Here is an 18,060-nt window from a genome sequence, read left to right as displayed (position 1 = left end):
TAGAGGCTAGAATTGGAAACAGCAAATAGTCATTAACAGAGTGGCAAGTGGGTTCTCCTTTTAGGTCTACTGAGAAGGAGGCCCGTGTGTTATTTAGGTGCTCGAAGGCAATGGCACCCCACTCCTGGAAAATCCCATGGACGAAGGAGCCTGGGAGGCTGCAGTCCATGGGTTGCTACAAGTCCGACACGACTGAGCGACTTCACTTTCACGCATTGGAGAAGGAAATGGCAACCCACTCCAGTGTTCTTGCCTGGAGAATCCCAGGGATGGGGGAGCCTGGTGGGCTACCGTCTATGGGGCTGCACAGAGTCGGACACAACTGAAGCGACTTAGCAGCTTAGCAGACATTCATTATTCATTCAACAAACATTTCCTGAACAGCTGCTATGCACCAAAATATTGCCCTTGGGGCTGGAGTTAGAACCCTCATGTAAGGACAATACTCAAAGTATGACTGAGGATATGATAATAAAAGACAGCAACCTGCATTGTCACTATAATGATGATAAAGAGGAACCCTTGACAGCATCAGAAAGAAGTTCTCTGAGAGCAGGGGCTGTATTGTTCACAGCATCTGCATTCACAGCACTCTAGTCCGTGCTTGGCACATAGCTGGTTAATATCTGGAATTTGCTAAATGAATGAGTGAATGAACAAATGAATTGATAGAATCAGGGTTCTAACAAATAACAGAAGAGGGACTTCCCTGGTGGTACAGTGGATAAGAATCCACCTGCTTATACAAGGAACACAGGTTCGATCCCTGGTCTGGGAAGAGTCCAGGTGCCGCAGAGCAACTAAGCCTGTGCACCAGGGCGTCTGAACCTGTGTGCCTAGAGCCCGGGCTCCACAATAAGAGAAGCGACCACAATGAGAACCCTGCACCTGCCACGAGGAGTAGGCCCCTCTCGCCACAACTGGAGAAAGCCTGCACACAGCCACCAAGACCCACTGCAACCAAAAATAAATACATTGTAAATAAATAACAGAAAACACACTCCAATTAGGATAATTTGAGGAAAGACTCTTCATGAAAGGGCATGTGAGTGCGTGAGGACTGTTGGAGAAGCACAGGGGATGGTACAGAAACCCAGGTAGGAAGGATGTTGTCACACCTGTAGGCTGTAGGAGGCAAGAGGAATTGGGTCACCGGAACTGGGAGGGAACCAGATTCACAGCCTCCTCAGCTCCTATTGAATCGCCTGGGGAGCCAGAGGGCAGGGAGCCTGAATGTCTCCATCAGGCTGCACACCTGAAGGTATTTATCACACACTCCCAGGGGCCTGGTTCTTTACACGCACTGTTCCAAACTCTGTGAGAGGAGGGGTGTCACGGCCATGTTGCTGAGGAAACAGGATGAGATTAGCTCGGTCCCTTGCCCCAGCTATGATTAGGAAGAGGCAGAACAACTATCCTAAGAAATGCCAACATCTGTGGAGATTTTAAACCCAGGTGGCCCAGAGCTGTGGGGCCCACAGACAGACTGGATAGTTGGGAGGCAAATTATTAATACTACTCTGGGCCTCAGTCTCCCCATCTGGAAAAGGGAATGATACCTATCTTCGAGAATTATTGAGATGATTCAATAACAGTGATATAGAAATTGGCACGTGGTCAACAAAAGGAAAATGTTGACGTGCAAAGAGTATGAAACATGGTTTTGGGTGGGAGAGTATGGTTGTTCATTTCTGGTTAATTACTTTATACTTGTATTCATCAGTTTTTTGGCCCCAAACAGATAATGGTTAGATACCAAAGCAAGTTGCTTTCCCCACTACTCTGTTCTTTTTTTCCCTCCCTCCTCTGTCTCTTCCTTTAACCTGGGGCCTTTCGGGGTCCTCTGCCTCAGTTTTGTGTGTTGGACCCTAGGCCCCTGGGCCATCCTCTGAGTGGCCACATGGCCAGTGCCTGCCACAGCTGGGGAGTCGTCCTCCACTTGGAATTCAGGGACCTCTTCCTCCTCCCTGCCTGCAGCCGCTCCCTCCTGGGAGCCAGGAGAACCAGGAGAGGGCCCGAGGCAAAGATGTGGATCCTCAATGCGACTGGCCTACTTCCTCCTGCAATTCTAACTGATGGGCTTCCAGAAGCGGACACTCTTTGCTATTTAGTCTATTAACATTTATAACAATTCCTCAAAATGGATATCATCCCATTTTACAAAGAAGGGAACTATGGATCACAGAGATTAAATAAATTTGGCCACAAATCATACATGTGGCAGAGCCACAGCAAATGGGAATGCCTCTGCATCTCCTGTCTTATCCTTTCTTAACCTTTCTGGAGCCTCCAGTATGTTTTCTGAAGACTTAAAGAGCTTTAATTTTCTAATTATAAAAGCAATTTGTTGTTGTTGTTTAGTCGCTGAGTCGTGTTTGACTCTTTTCTGACCCTATGGATTACAGCCCACCATGCTCCTCTGTCCACGGATTTTTGCACGCAAGAGTACTGGAGTGGGTTGCCATTTTCTTCTCAAGGGAATCTTCCTGACCCAAGGATAGAACCTACCTCTCCTGCATTGGCCGGCAGGTTCTTTACTACTGAGCCACCAGGGAAGCCCTATAAAAGCAATACTGGATTATAATAGAAAATATGTAAAGTAGGAGGGACATTTTCACATAGCTGCAGCCGTACGGTCTGTATAAGTTTGCGGCTTTTTTTCATGTAACATTATAGTACATGCCTCGTTCCACAGTCCTAGAAATTCTTTGTAAACCTTATTTTCAGTTCAGTTCAGTTCAGTCGCTCAGTCGTGTCTGACTGTTTGCAACCCCATGGATCACAGCACGCCAGGCCTCCCTGTCCATCACCAACTCCCGGAGTTCACCCAGACTCACGTCCATCGAGTCAGTGATGCCATCCAGCCATCTCATTCTCTGTCGCCCCCTTCTCCTCCTGCCCCCAATCCCTCCCAGCATCAGAGTCTTTTCCAATGAGTCAACTCTTCGCATGAGGTGCCCAAAGTGCTGGAGTTTCAGCTTTAGCATCATTCCTTCCAAAGAAATCCCAGGGCTGATCTCCTTCAGAATGGACTGGTTGATCGCCTTGCAGTCCAAGGGACTCTCAAGAGTCTTCTCCAACACCACAGTTCTAAAGTGGCTGCTAATAATCCCTCAGCTGGGTACACTAGCATTTACTTAAACAATCGTCTATTGTCAGACCATCCGGTGGTTTCCAGTTCCTTGCTGTCAGCAACATGGCTGCAAAGAGCATCTTTTTATTCAGAAAGCTTTTTCTGTTTGTCCTGTTTCCTTAAGATGGTTTCTCAGAAGTGGAAATACTGGTTCAATTACCAGTTTGCGTTTTATGTTTCTTTGTACATATTGCCAAATTGTTCCCCAAAGGGTGGCCCCGGCAGAGTGGAGAGCATTTTGAGGGTAGTTTTCTGCTCTTAACTGGCTTTGTATTCCTTCCCAAAAGTCTCATAAGGAGAATGGCCCAGAGCGTGGTGGAAGTGATGGAAGACTCCAAGGGAAAGGTCCAGGAGAACCTTCTGGCCAACGGAGGTAGGTCCCTGAAGCACGCTTATGATGGTCCTTTCCCAGCTTATTCTAGTCCATTCGTGGTCCCAGCTGTGGCCACACAGGAGGGCTGAAATGACACGGCACCGCGGAGGCTCCAAACTGACATGCCAGGCAGAGGCTGTCCACGCCGCTTAGAGCACAGTGGCACCGCTGTTTGGAAGACTCAGTCTCCCTTATATTCCTTCTGTCTCATTTCTAAAGCACCTGGCTTTTCTTACCTGTGGCTGAGCTCCTCAGTGAAATTTGAGATTAAAATGGATTCAATGGGGTTTAGGGGTTAGTTGGCCCATGCACCTTCTCTGTCAGCCTCCCTTCTATCCCCACACCCTAATTGATTTAATCCTATCCCCAAAGGAGGCTGGAATACCTCCAACTGGATTCTTTAGCTGTGCCCAGTAATTAGATGAGGGTTAGACCAAAAACACTTTGTGTAGCGGGTTTGCATTTGGAATTTCTGTCTCCTACGTTGATAGGACAAGCCTGTAGATTCCAAGCATGTTTTGGTCTATGTATTAGGGCACAATTTGAGTGCCTTTAAAATGTGCAAGACAAAAACTCTGAGGCTTTGGGAACCTTAGAATTAGATGTTTCAATATCTGTAGAGATAATTAAACTCATGGCTCTATGCATCAGTATACTGAAAATGAAAGCATATATTCTATATTTAATATGTCATTTAGTACATATTATTAATATTATACATGAATATACATATATAATATTATACATTACAATAACATAATATTATGCATAATTACACACATATAATATTTAAAATATATCAATATTATAAATTTATTACGTATATATTCATGTTTTTTCCCCCCGGAACCTTTTTTTTTTTGATTGCCACATGCCATGCAGGATCTTAGTTCCCCAACCAGGAATTGAACCCGTGCCCCCTGCGGTGGAAAGGCAGAGTCCGATCCACTGCACCATTAGGGAGCTCCCATCTGGGAACCTTGGAAACCATTAGTTATATTTGCTTGATTAAATTGATAAAGAGAAATGTTCGTATTCCTAAATCAGAACTTAGTTTTGTATATTACTGCAGTCTAATGACTCCATCCTCTAACGTTGCAGGTTTGAAAGAAAAAATGAAGTGTTTAAAGAGTAGGTTGTGTGTCGTTTGCTGTGTGTGTTCAGTGTGATGCCTGCGTGCCCCTGGGAAGGTGGAATCTCAGTCTGGTTGTAGGGATACAGTGACCAGGTGACGACGGATTTCTCAAGTAACAACCTCATGGCTTGGTCACAGTGTCCATATAACACAGACAGCAACTGTTTCTTCCCTTCCCCCTCTTCCTCGCGTCTCCCCTGCCTCCCCCAGCAGCACCGCATGCTTCCTGGAGTTCAGTATTGACTTTGGCATCTTTTTGTTTGTGGTTTGCTTCTTGCCTTGATGGCCATCCCCAGCATCCTCCTGCCTGCGAGGGCTGGCTGTTGGGTGGACCCTGACATCCTTAAACGCCAGGCTTAGCTTTGTGTGGCCTCAATGGGGGTCTCTCATACACTCTTCGAGCCTCTCCTGGGAGAGCCTCTGTGCTCTAACAGGCCATTTCTGGTTTTCCCGTTAGAAGGTGTTGTTTGCATTGGTTTTTCTCCAACCTGCTCAGACTGGTGGAATTAAAACCAGCAAATCCCATTAGGTAGGACATATACAAATCTTGGCAGACCAGAAGTCGCCAAAATGCCTTCCCAAATGCAATCTGTTAATTACACTGAGATTCCTCGCCTGTGTGCTAATCCAAAAAATTGTTTTGTTGAGTTGATGAACTGATTTATTTCCCAGCAGGTAACTCATAGGGCCCTAGACGGAAATGCTGACTTAGGACTACTTTTCTATCTGAGAAACCTGGTCTTTAGGATTCGAGAACTGACTCATTTGAAAAGACCCTGATGCTGGGAAAGATTGAAGGCGGGAGGAGAAGGGGACGACAGAGGATGAGATGCTTGGATGGCATCACCGACTCAACGGACATGAGTTTGAGTAAACTCTGGGAGTTGGTGATGAACAGGGAGGCCTTGTGTGCTGCAGTCCATGGGGTCACAAAGAGTAGGACATGACTAAACGACTGAACTGAACTGAGGATTCGAGAATGTGAGCTCACTTGACAATAATGATCAAAATGCTTGCATTCTATTCAAAATTCACGTCAATTAAAATTAGGTGTCATTATTACATCGTATCCATCCTCAGTCTCCTCTCAGGAGGAGAGAATCCAGCCTTATTTGTTTCCATCTATTTCGTTATCTCTAGGCCTCCTGGGAGTCAGGTCCCCATGATTTTCCAAAGCTGGTCTGGTACCCAGCCCTGTGCAAACAAAAGTCAAGGACCCTCGGGTAGCGTTCATGGCCCGCTCTTGAACATTGATCACGCACAGCAGCATAGGAAAGTCTCTGAAAAGTACTGCAGTCAAGACACCTTTGAGACAGTTTGGCTCAGGCTCTCCTGATAGTCTGCCTGCAATGCAGGAGACCCAGGGTGGAGCCCTGGGTCAGAAAGATCGCCTGGAAAAGGGAATGTCAACCCACTTGCCTGGAGAATCCCACGGATAGAGGAGCCTGGTGGGCTACAGTCCATGGGGTGGCAAAGAATCAGACACGACTGAGTGACTAACACTTTCAACTTTCTTGATATTATTCGGATGGACGAGGAACTATTTTTCTTCTAGAGAGCACCCAGAGAGCTAGTGATAGAATTAACTGCAGGAGCTCAGGGTTTCTCCAGCAGGTGAGATTTTAATCTGATCTCTCTGAGGTTACCCCCTAGGTCTTCTGGGCTATGTTTCCTGAAGGGCCAGGAGCCCCGGCCTCGGAGCGGTCAGCCTTGGCCCTTTGCGACCTTGGCAAGTCACCTTCCTGGGTCTTAGTTTTCTTGCCTCTATGGACTTAATCCCTTTACGGTTCTCGGCCTGGGCACCTTTTGTTTCCATCTGTTCTTTGCTTCTTGCTGCGCTTGAAGCGGGAAGGACACAGGCGTGTGTGATTGCAGCAGAGCTGAGCAAACATGCCCTGGTCTGGCTGGGGCCCTGGAAGGCTCAGGGTTGGAACCACCTGACAGTCCGTCTGGCTGTCTGGCCTCTGTCAGTGTGGTCACCGGTCCTTTGTTCCTCTGCTGCCGGGAAGGCTTTGTTTAGGTTCTTGGATGACATCACTTGCTCAAGGGCAGCCATCTGTGTGTTTTGAGTGTTTTGATTCAAAGTGAGCCCGCCTGGGTCATGGTCTGACCTCACAGGCCTTCGATCCAAGCACGCACTGCTTCCTGGAGCCCAGGCTTCTGGGATTTCAGCCAGGGGACAGGAGGGGAGGGGAGCCTGTCGTTACAAGCAGGCAGAGAGGAGGCTGTGGTTTGGGAGCACCCAGAGGATCCAGGGCTGCCACTTTCTAAGGCTGAGAACCGTCCTCGGACCACACTCTCACCAAAGGCAATGTGCGAGGGGTAAGGTCCTCGTCTACGTGATCTGGGCAAGGCGCAGTGTCTGGAACTGGTGCTCCCAACTGGGGAGAGGCGACGTCGGAGGAGGAAGTCACAGTCACAACCCAGAGGTCTCTGGAGCCTTCTGCAGGGAGCTCGTCACCGTCTCCTTATCTTCCCTCCTCCATCAGATACTCACACTTGGCCATTGAGCACCAGGCGCTGTGCTGGGTTCTAGGCATCCAGAGATGATCGCCCTCCAGGAGCTCGCAGTCCGGGGATCAGACCCGCAGCGCCTCATGTGCTGTCATGGAAACCAAGGGCTTGGGAGCCTTCACAAGGAGAGGGGCTAAGTTGTAGAGGAATTATAGGCGTTCTAGTGGACAGGAGGATGCATTCATTCTCTTTGGGCTGAATGCTGGAAAGCCCGGAGTTAGTAAAAAATGCATGGAGACAAGAGCTTGTCTAAAAGGTACCTCTTCTAAGCAACCTGGCTAGTGTTAGGACAGTAATCAGGGTTATTAGGAAGTTCTCGTATGAAGCACTTGCCGCTTGCTGGACACTGTCACAGAGCTCTGGGGACACAGAGATAGTCAACTGCCCTCAAGGAGCCTGAAAGAGCAGGGGAATCAACCATGGTTGTGTAGCGTCATTAGTGAGAAGGAGTTGGCCAGCGTCCACAGGCTCTGGCTGGCAAGGGAAGGGAGCGTTGGGCAGGCTTTCAGGACTTGGTCTCCATCCTGATGTTTAGGACAAGGGCAGCCATGAGAGGGAGAGTGAGGGGCTGGGGGTGGCTTGGCTTGGGTGGTGTGGTGTGCCCACGGGGTCTGGAGGGGGCAGTGGTGGGGATCGCCAGAGCACACATCTGCCTGGCATCAGCCTAGGGGGATGTTCCCTGGTCTGTTGTGGCGGGGAGGTGTTGGTGGCTCCCACCAGGCAGCGAGCGACCAGCATGGGAGCTGTGTGACGGTCATGCCTGTCCAGTGCCTGGCCCACAGTAGGGTTCAGTAGCAGCATCAAGGGTGACCACTGACACAGGACAAGTCCTTTGTGACCTTCGGTTCTGCCACTGACCATGCCCCTGCCATCCTCCAGACCTTAATTCAGCTCCTCACAGGCCTGGATCCTCCCTGCAAAGTCACCTCCCTGCCCTAGTGTGGCAGTCCCCCAATCCATATTAATATCAAATTAGTACCAAAATCCTGTATGAGTCAACTCAGGCTACCATATCAAAATACCCAGACTGGAGCTTACACCGCGGACATTTATCTCTGGAGGCTGGAAATTCAGGGTCAGGGGGATGGCAGGGTTGGCTCCTGGTGAGAACCTGCCTCCTCCGCTGTGTGCTCACACGTCCCTTCCTTGGTGGGAGCACACACACACAGGACGGGGCGGGGGTGGGGGCGGCTCTCTGGTGCCTCCTTCTAAGGGCACTTAGTTCGCTGGGTCAGGACCTTGCCTTTGGTGCCTGCAGGGTACCCTCGGCAATCGCAACACCATTAGAATCTGAAAGTGAAAGTCGCTCAGTCGTGTCCTGCGACCCCATGGACTATACAGTCCCTGGAATTCTCCAGGCCACAGTACTGCAGTGGGTAGCCTTTCCTTTTTTCCAGAGGATCCTCCCAACCCAGGAATCGAACTCAGGTCTCCTGTATTGCAGGCGGATTCTTTACCAGCTGAGCCACAAGGGGAGCCCTTGGAATCTGAAGGACCTCTCTAAGTCCCGAGACCAGATGTATCAATGTGTGGTTCTCAGGAAGGCACCAACCCATGACAGCTTCCCTGTGTCCCCCCACCCCCCACTGCCTCCGCCACTGCCTCACCTGCCCAAGGGTGGGGCAGAGAAGGAGCACCCCCCACCCCCAGGTCCACGTTCCTCGTCTCCTTTTCTGGTGGGGGTTACATGACTTACTCTGTGCCAAAGTTTCCTTATCTCTAAGCTGGAGATGATGATAAGACCCAACAGGGTTGAAAAGTAAATTAACTGAAATATCGGGTTGGCCAAAAAGTTCGTTCAAGCATTTTGGTATCCTCTTATGGAAAAACTCAAATGAGCTTTCTGGCCAATCCAATATTTCATGCATCCAGGCCAGGGTGAAGCACCAACCAGGGTCAGCTGGCTGTGAAGGTCGTCACCAGCATCGTCATCCTTATGTTGAGTGAGTTAGTGAAGTCGCTCAGTCGTGTCCGACTGACTCTTTGTGACTCCCAAGGACTGGTAGCCTAACAGGCTCCTCTGTCCATGGGATTTTCAAAGCAAGAGTACTGGAATGGGTTGCCATTTCCTTCTCCAGGGGATCTTCCTGACCCAGGGATTGAATCCGGGTCTCCCACATTGTAGGCAGACGTTTTTACCATCTTAGCCACCAGGGAAGCCATCCTTATGTTAAAGCCCATCTAACAGCTCTGCTCTCAGACCTCTTCCCTCCCCCAAGCCCCACTTCATTTCCATCTGCTCCGTGGCGACTCGTCAACCCCAGCTGTCCGACTCAGACTCATCTCGAGCTGAGCCCGTCTCCTCTCGCCTCTGCTCTGGCCCAGGCTGCCACCTCCTGGCTGCCTGCCTGAGTGAATGTCCCCTTCTTTCATGCCCCCATGCAACCTGGAAACCCAAGTGTCCCCCCAGGCTCCATTTTGCCCTGGGGTCACTATCCCTGCATCCTGTTAAGCTGACCTCCTGCCTCCACCCGCAGGGCTTGGGCCCCCAAGCTTTTCCTTCTCTATTGCAAACCTGAGATGACTGCTCAGGACACAGGTGTGCTCGCCTGGCTACGTAGCCCCTGGAGGCTTGTGTCTGGACCTGCTTTGCTGAGCTTTCAGCTCTGCTGTTGGAGTCGGAGGGATGCGTGTCCAACTCCCGGCATACATGAGGGGCTCAGTAAACGGGCCCGGAGTCTTGATTGCCACAGGAGAAGGTGTAGACGAGACTTGACCCCACTCCGTCCACAGCCCCAGCCCGTCCATACCCCTGGCCCATCAGCTTGACCCAGGGATTCCCCGTGCCCAGAAAGTGATGTTGGCCAGTCCACCTGGTCAACACCCAGCCCCCTCCTTCACTGGCCACATGGCAAACTCTTCGCCCCCTCAGGACCCATGTGAATACAGGGTCTCCTCAAAGCCTTCCGAGCCCCCTAGCCCCCAGGGCAGGAGGCAGGTGCTGGCTCCCCTCCTCCTGCAGTCCTGCCCTCCTCGCATCATGCATCTCACTGGGGTATCAGGTTAGACCAGAGTCCCCAGGAGACTGAGGGCGAGCAGGCTATGACCTGCCAACCCTGGCATGGTAGCGAGCTGCCTTCGGTCATGGTGCCTGAATGTCGAGGGATGGTGGCCAGTCCCTTTCCATCTGTGTGAGGGTAGGCTGGGAAAGGCTTGCGTCCACTTAACCTGGGGTGAGAATCCAGGCCCTTCTTGCTGGCTTCGAGGAATTCGGGGGCCCTCTTAGCATGCCATACACGGAAGGGGTGACTGACTGGGGTGTAACCTGCAGTTGGCCCCCAGGTAGCACCTTAGAGGAGTGCGGGCCCTCCCCTAAGGAGAGTGGGCCCTCGAGAGACTTCCCCTGGTGCTCCCACTGCTCAGGTAGGGAGACTGAGGTGCAAACAGGATGGTTACTAACATGTTTCTGTGCCCCACTGCCCCCAGCACTGATCTCCAAGCCTCTTCCTCTGCCCTCAGCTCATTAGAGACAATCGCAAACACCCTGGGGATGCGAGGTTTAGTTTGCTTTTGAAGGAAGTGAGGGAAAAAAGGAAACGTTGAAAAGACACGGATTTGTTCTTCTCACTATAGACTTTATACAAAGGAGATACCCTGACAAAAGCACATCTGTGCCAAGTGGCGAAAACCACATACGCGAACACTAGTATTTTGCTAATGTTGAAAATGCCTTCATTAAAGCAGACGTGCATGGCGCTGGCCTGTCTAATGCTGGGCGTGGGAGGCAGGAAGATTGCTTGTCTGCTGGGCAGCTGGCACCTGTGACAGGCTGTGTGGTTTGCAGAGGGTGGCTTGGGGCTCTCTGGCATGCCTTTGGGGTACTTCTAGCCAATAACTCATGGCAGGGCATGTCCGAACCTATTGGAAAGGGCGGGGAATTCTCCCAGTGTCTGAGTTTCTCCTAACTCAGGGTCCACCTCCTGCAAAGGCAGGGCCTCTGATGCAGAGCTCTGGGGCAGCTGTCTGGGTTTGAGTCTGGGCACAGGAGCTCACCCTTACAGCATCCCGGGTGATGGGCTTTTCTGAGGGGCTTGGGAGCTGCCTGCGGGCCTGGCTGGTGTCTGGCCCGGCTTCTGCTGTCCCAGAGAGGGGGGAGCCCCGAGTCTGTCCTTCAGTTTCTCTAATTCATTGGTTTAAGTGGGGACGTTGGCCCGGGCATGGCGCCTGGGTCTCAGGAGAGAAGGGAGGCCCACTGTCTGCTGAGATGCGTCTGTCTCTTGCAGTTGACCTAACGTCCTTTGTGACCCACTTCGAATGGGACGTGGCCAAATATCCCGCCAAGCAGCCGCTGGTGAGCGTCGTGGACATTCTGGCAAAGGTACGAGGAGGGTCTTCTCTCCAGGGGGGTCGCACATCTGTGACCCTGACCGTCTGGGGACACTGGGGTGAATCTACATGGCCTTTGGACCCTGATGAAGCAAGGAGGCACTTTCCAGGATGCCAGAGGCAGAAGGCGGGGTGGGGTTCAGGGCACCCTGGAAACAGGTTGATGACCACCTGCCCCCCTATACCTCTTCCAAAGTTACTTGCTCAGTTATGTTTGACTCTTTGTGACCCCATGGACTGTTGCCCGCCAGGCTCCTCGGTCCATGGGATTCTCTAGGCAAGAATACTGGAGTGGGTTGCCATTCCCTTCTCCAGGGGATCTTCCCAACCCAGGGATCGAACCTGGGTCTCCTGCATTGCAGACAGATTCTTTCCCATCTCAACACAGGGAAACCGTATGTACCTCTTCCAAAGTGAAAAGTGAAAGTCGCTCAGTTTGTCCGACTCTTTGCGACCCCATGGACTATACAGTCCATGGAATTCTCCAGGCCAGAATACCTCTTCCAAACCTACCACTCGACAGGATGGCTTCATCTTACAGGACACTCCCCTCCAGGGGCACTCTGAGCCCCTTGGTGTTCTGAGCCCAGACCCTGGAGTCCGTTCACTGCGCCCCCCTTTGAAAGATGCTGATGGAGAAGTCAGCCCCTCCCTGACACCCCTACCCCCAGGGTGGTTGTTGACGTAACAAAAACTATCAGCTTCAGTGCAGTGTTGGGCTTAGGAGCCCTAACTCCTGCAAGGCATTGCCCAGCGTGCCACCCCTGATGACACTGGGGAGCCGGGAAGCCCTGGCCCCACAATTCAGCCTTCTTGGTGAGCCGTGGTCTCCAACTTCTGCTCCATGAATGAAAGTATCAAAGTGGTATCAGCTTCCTCACCCTGTGTCTGCCCCAGGATCACTGGAGTGATGCCCTTGGCACTGGCTCGGGCCTGTTCCCCAGTGGGAAATGAAAATCAGTTAACTAGAGATATCCTGGTCAGAGAAACTCCCTTCTAAAGTGACCAGTGTCTTTTGGGTGTCCAAGCAGGTCTCCCCACTGGGAGGTGCCCCATGCTGACACGGGCAGGGCTGGGCCCCCAACCCTCCTGCCAGCTGAAAGCTGAGCCCACCTGCCTCCATTAATGAAAAGGAGCAGGGATGGGGACCCAGCCCATGACTGCGGCCATCTCTGTGGGCTGGGCCACACTGAAGTTGTTAAAGGGCCTCTAGATCTCACCAGCCTACAGTAAATAGCAAAGTTTCTTTCTTCGCCATATGCGTGTCCACAGTGGTTAGTGGGAGCCTGCTTCTTGTCCACTCACTCAGGGCACTGGCCCCTGGTACCTCCACCACCTGAAGCATCCCTATGCAGGGAGGTACATGGTGTCTCAAGGCTCTGCCTGGCACACATGCCTTCAGTGGTGGGGAGTGCATGCCAGCCAGAGGCCAGAAGGAGCAAGGCTGGGAGTATTTGGTCCTGGACACATTCTTGAAGCACCGCCAAGTGCCAGCCACTCTGTCCAGAATTGTAGAGTTGACCCAGGTGCAGACCCACCCTCAAGGGGCTCAGTCTGCTGGAGAAAGGACTCGTCTTCCTGGGTAATCTGCTCCGTGGCATTGAGCTCAGAGAGGTTCAGCTGACACCAGGTCATACAGCCAGAGCAGGTAGGCACCTGAGGCCAGGCACCCGGGGAACCGGGTCTTGGCCTCGGTGGTCTCATTTCCCTGCCCATTGAGGAGGGGAACTCGGATGTGCTCCTGAAACTTCGAGAACAAGGGACATCTCCCTGTGGTCAGACTGGTGACCTCTCTCCAAACTGGAAAGAGCCTTCTTCTCTGTGCAGAGCATGAAGGGGCTACTTGGGGCACAGCTGAGCCTGGAAACCTGGGCACTGGTCAGGGCTCAGCCACAGCGGGTACTTAGAGGGGCCAGGACGAGGGTCAGACAGAATTGACCTCCAACAGAGCCTGAGGGACACAAGCCTCTTATCCTTCTCCATCAGAGGGCAGAAAGAATGAAAACCACAATCACAGAAAACTAACCAAACTGATCACGTAGATCATAGCCATGTCTAACTCAATGAAACTATGAGCCATGCCATGTAGAGCCACCCAAGATGGATGGGTCATGGTGGAGAATTCTGACAAAACGTGGTCTACTGGAGAAGGGAATGGCAAACCACTTCAGTATTCTTGCCTGGAGAACCCCATGAATAGTATGAAAAGGCAAAGGTTGGTAGGTGCCCAATATGCTACTGGAGATCAGTGGAGAAGTAACTCCAGAAGGCAAGAATGAAGAAACGGATGTGACTGGTGATATAAGTAAGGTCCAGTTCTATAAAGAACAATATTGCATAGGAATCTGGAATGTTAGGTCCATGGATCAAGGTATTTGGAAGTGGTCAAATGGGAGTGGCAAAAGTGATGGCAAGAGTGAGCATTGGCATTTTAGGAATCAGTGAACTGAAATGGACTGGAATGGGTGAATATAACTCAGATGGCCATTGTATCTACTACTGTGGGCAAGAATCCCTTAGAAGAAACGGAGTAGCCCTCATAGTCCACAAGAGTCCAAAATCAGTACTTGGGTGCAATCTCAAAAACAACAGAATGATCTCTATTCATTTCCAAGGCAAACCATTCAATATCACAGTAATCCAAGTCTATGCCCCAACCACCAATGCCGAAGAAGCTGAAGTTGAATGGTTCTATGAAGGCATACAAGACCTTCTAGAACTAACACAGAAAAAAAAGATGTCCTTTTCATCGTAGGGGACTGGAATACAAAAGTAGGAAGTCAAGAGGTACCTGGAGTAACAGGCAAATTTGGCCTTGGAGTACAGAATGAAGCAGGCAAAGGCTAATAGAGTTCTGCCAAGAGAATCCACTGGTCATAGCAAACACCCTCTTCCAACAACACGAGATGACTATGCATGGACATCACCAGATGGTCAACACTGAAATCAGACTGATTATATTCTTTGTGGCTGAAGATGGAGAGGCGCTATACAGTCAGCAAAAACAAGACCGGGAGCTGACTGTGGTTCAGATCATGAACTCCTTATTGAAATCCATACTGAAATTGAAGAAAGAGAGAAAACCACTAGACCATTCAGGTATGACCTAAATAAAATCTTAGAATTATATAGTGGAAGTGACAAATAGATTCAAGGGATTAGATCTGATAGATAGAGTGGCTGAAGAACTATGGATGGAGGTTCATGACACTGTACAGGAGGTGGTGATTAAAATCATCTCCAAGAAAAAGAAATGCAAAAAGGCAAAATGGTTATCTGAGGAGGCCTTACAAATAGCTTAGAAAAGAAGAGAAGCTAAAGGCAAAGGAGAAAAGGAAAGATATATCCATCTGAATTCAGAGGTCCAAAGAATAGCAAGGAGAGATAAGAAAGCCTTCCTCAGTGATCAGTGCAAAGAGATAGAGGAAAACAATAGAATGGGAAAGACTAGAGATCGCTTCAAGAAAATTAGAGATACCAAGGGAACATTTCATGCAAAGATGGGCTCAATAAAGGACAGAAATGGTATGGACCTAAAAGAAGCAGAAGATATTAAGAAGAGATGGCAAGAATACTCAGAAGAACTGTACAAAGAAGATCTTCATGACCCAGATAACCACGAAGCTGTGATCACTCACCCAGAGCCAGACATCCTGGAATGTGAAGTCAGGTGGGCCTTAGGAAGCATCACTATGAACAAAGCTAGTGGAAGTGTTAGAATTCCAGCTGAGCTATTTCAAATCCTAAAAGATGATGCTGTGAAAGTGCTGTACTCAGTATGCCAACAAATTTGGAAAACTCAGCAGTGGCAACAGGACTGGAAAATGTCCGTTTTCATTCCAGTCCCTAAGAAAGACAAAGCCAAAGAATGTTCAAACTACTGCACAATTGCACTCATCTCACACGCTGGCAAAGTAATGCTCAAAATTCTTCAAGCTAGGCCTCAACAGTACGTGAACCGAGAACTTTCAGATGTTCAAGCTGGTTTTAGAAAAGGCAGAGGAACCAGAGATTAAATTGCCAACATCCGTTGGATCATGGAAAAAGCAAGAGAGTTCCAGAAAAACATATACCTGTGCTTCATTGACTACATCAAAGCCTTTGACTGTGTGGATCACGACAGACTGTGGAAACTTCTTCAAGAGATGGGAGTACCAGACCACCTGACCTGCCTCCTGAGACACCTGTCAAGAAGCAACGGTTGGAACTGGACATGGAACAACATATTGGGAAAGGAGTACATCAAGGCTGTATGTTGTCACCCTGCTTATTTAACTTATATGCAGTGTGTGTGTGTGTGTGTGTGTGTTAGTCACTCAGTTGTGTCCGACTCCGTGTGACCCCATGGACCCCAGAGGCTCACCAGGCTCCTCTGTCCGTGAGATTCTCCAGTCAAGAATACTGAAGTGGGTTGCCATTTCCTTCTCCATTGTATTTGAAAAGGGAAGAAATAAAAATATATGCTGGATGTACTTCTGGATATTTGTATATGATGAACTCCTTTCCCAAACTGGGAGTACATCAAGGCTGTATATTGTCACCCTGCTTATTTAACTTATATGCAGAGTACATCATGCGACAAGCTGGAATCAAGATTGTCGGGAGAAATATTAATCACCTCAGATGTGCAGATGACACCACCCTTATGGCAGAAAGCAAAGAAGAAGTAAAGAATCTCTTGATGAAAGTAAAAGAGGAGAGTGAAAAAGCTGGCTTAAAACTCAGCATTCAGAAAACTAAGATCATGCCATCTGGTCCCGTCACTTCATGGGAAATAGATGGGGAAGTAATGGAAACAGTGACCGACTTTATTTTCTTGGGCTCCACAATCACTGCAGATATTGACTGCAGCCATGAAATTAAAAGACGCTTGCTCCTTGGAAGAAAAGCTATGACCAACCTAGACAGCATAATAAAAAGCAGAGACGTTACTTTGCCGACAAAGATCTGTCTCATCAAGGCTGTGGTTTTTCTAGTAGACATGTATGGATGTGAGAGTTGGACCTTAAAGAAAGCTGAGTGCTGAAGAATTGATGCTTTTGAACTGTGGTGTTGGAGAAGACTCTTGAGAGTCCCTTGGACTGCAAGGAGATCCAACCAGTCCATCCTAAAGGAAATCAATCCTGAATATTCATTGGAAGGACTGATGCTGAAGCTGAAACTCCAATACTTTGGCTACCTGATGCAAAGAACTGACTCATTAGAAAAGACCCTGATGCTGGGAAAGATTGAAGGCAGGAGGAAAAGGAGACGACAGAGGATGAGATGGTTGGATGGCATCACCAACTTGATGGACATGAGTTTGAGTAAGCTCTAGGAGTTGATGATGGACAGGGAAGCCTGGCTTGCTGTAATCCATGGAATCACAGAGAGTCGGACACAATTGAGCAACTGAACTGAGGGCCTGTGGAGTGGGGGCTGGAGGGTTGTGAGAGTCTGAGATGGGCTTGAATAAGAACAAGACTCCACTCACTGAGTAATGCTAGAAAAGCCATTTATATCTCAAGCCTCCTGTCTGCAACGTGGGGCTCTCTGTAGGGCTGGGTTACCAGCAGTCTGTGAGAGCAGAAGGAAGAAGAATGTAAGCCATTCCAGCAAATGGGCAGGGTGCAGTTTTTCCTTAACTGCACCAGGAGCAATTTGCGGCAATTTTGAGAAGTTAAACCAACTTTTTAAACTCTCTTTTGCTTTTCCAACTAGCAACTGGCACAGATCGAGATAGACCTGAAGTCCCGAACAGCTGCCTACAACACTCTGAAGACAAACCTAGAAAATCTGGAGAAGAAATCCATGTGAGTATTCGGGCCCTGGGCTCCTGGCGGCCTCAGGGCCTGGCTGAGTTGGGGTCCAGGCTGGGCTTATACCCATGCGTTTGAGATCATTGGCTGAGCCAAGGTCTGTATCTGTCCGTGTCTGAGCGGGAAGGCCAGAGGCACTCCTGCATGTTCATGAGCTGTGTGCTGGGTGGGGAGGTCAGCAGTCACAGTGGTTGATCCTTTGAGCATATACACTGAGTGAAGGAGCTGAGGGTGAAGTGGGTCAGTGTCTACCTCCCTCTTCTGTTAATTCTTTCGAGCAATGGGTTTTTTGGGGGTTTTTTCCGGCCACAGCTTGCATCTTGTGGGATCTTAGTTCCCTGACCAGGGACTAAACCCAGGCCACTACAGCGAAAGTGCAGAGTCCTAACCATTGGAACCACCAGGGAATTCCTTGCTCAATTATTATTATGTACCTACTACACTCAGGCCTTATGTGTGTGTGCCATCAGTGGCTCAGTCATGTCCGACTCTTTGTGACCCCATGGACTGTAGCCTCCTCTGTCCATGAGATTTCCCGGGCAAGAATATTGGAGTGGGTTGCCATTTGGTATTCCAGGAGGTCTTCCTGACCCAGGGATTGAACCCATGACTCTTGCATATCCTGCATTGGCAGACGGATTCTTTATCACTGGGAAAGCCCACTCAGGCCTAATATTAGGCCCTGAAGGTACAAAGCAGAATTAAGTATCATTTCTGCACTTGGAGAACTCACAATTATTCATTCAACGAACATTCATGGAAAGTGTGCTTTGCACAAGGG

General features: G+C 49.7%; 1 protein-coding gene across 6 annotated transcripts in view; it reads left to right on the top strand.

The window, feature by feature from the left end:
- The window catches only part of ATP6V1C2 (ATPase H+ transporting V1 subunit C2), a 60,646-nt gene that overhangs the window by 28,893 nt on the left and 13,693 nt on the right, over window positions 1–18,060 (top strand). For all 6 annotated transcript variants that reach the window (NM_001083653.1, XM_059891133.1, XM_059891131.1 and 3 more), the window contains exons 4-6: window positions 3,421–3,506; window positions 11,379–11,473; window positions 17,182–17,273. In NM_001083653.1, the coding sequence (NP_001077122.1) occupies window positions 3,421–3,506; window positions 11,379–11,473; window positions 17,182–17,273 (273 nt within the window). The remainder of the gene's footprint in view (window positions 1–3,420; window positions 3,507–11,378; window positions 11,474–17,181; window positions 17,274–18,060) is intronic.

This window comes from Bos taurus, chromosome 11 (genome assembly GCF_002263795.3).
Source record: "Bos taurus isolate L1 Dominette 01449 registration number 42190680 breed Hereford chromosome 11, ARS-UCD2.0, whole genome shotgun sequence".
In the NCBI taxonomy this organism is placed as follows: Eukaryota; Metazoa; Chordata; class Mammalia; order Artiodactyla; family Bovidae; genus Bos; species Bos taurus.
This window is presented reverse-complemented; position numbering and strand designations above follow the sequence as displayed.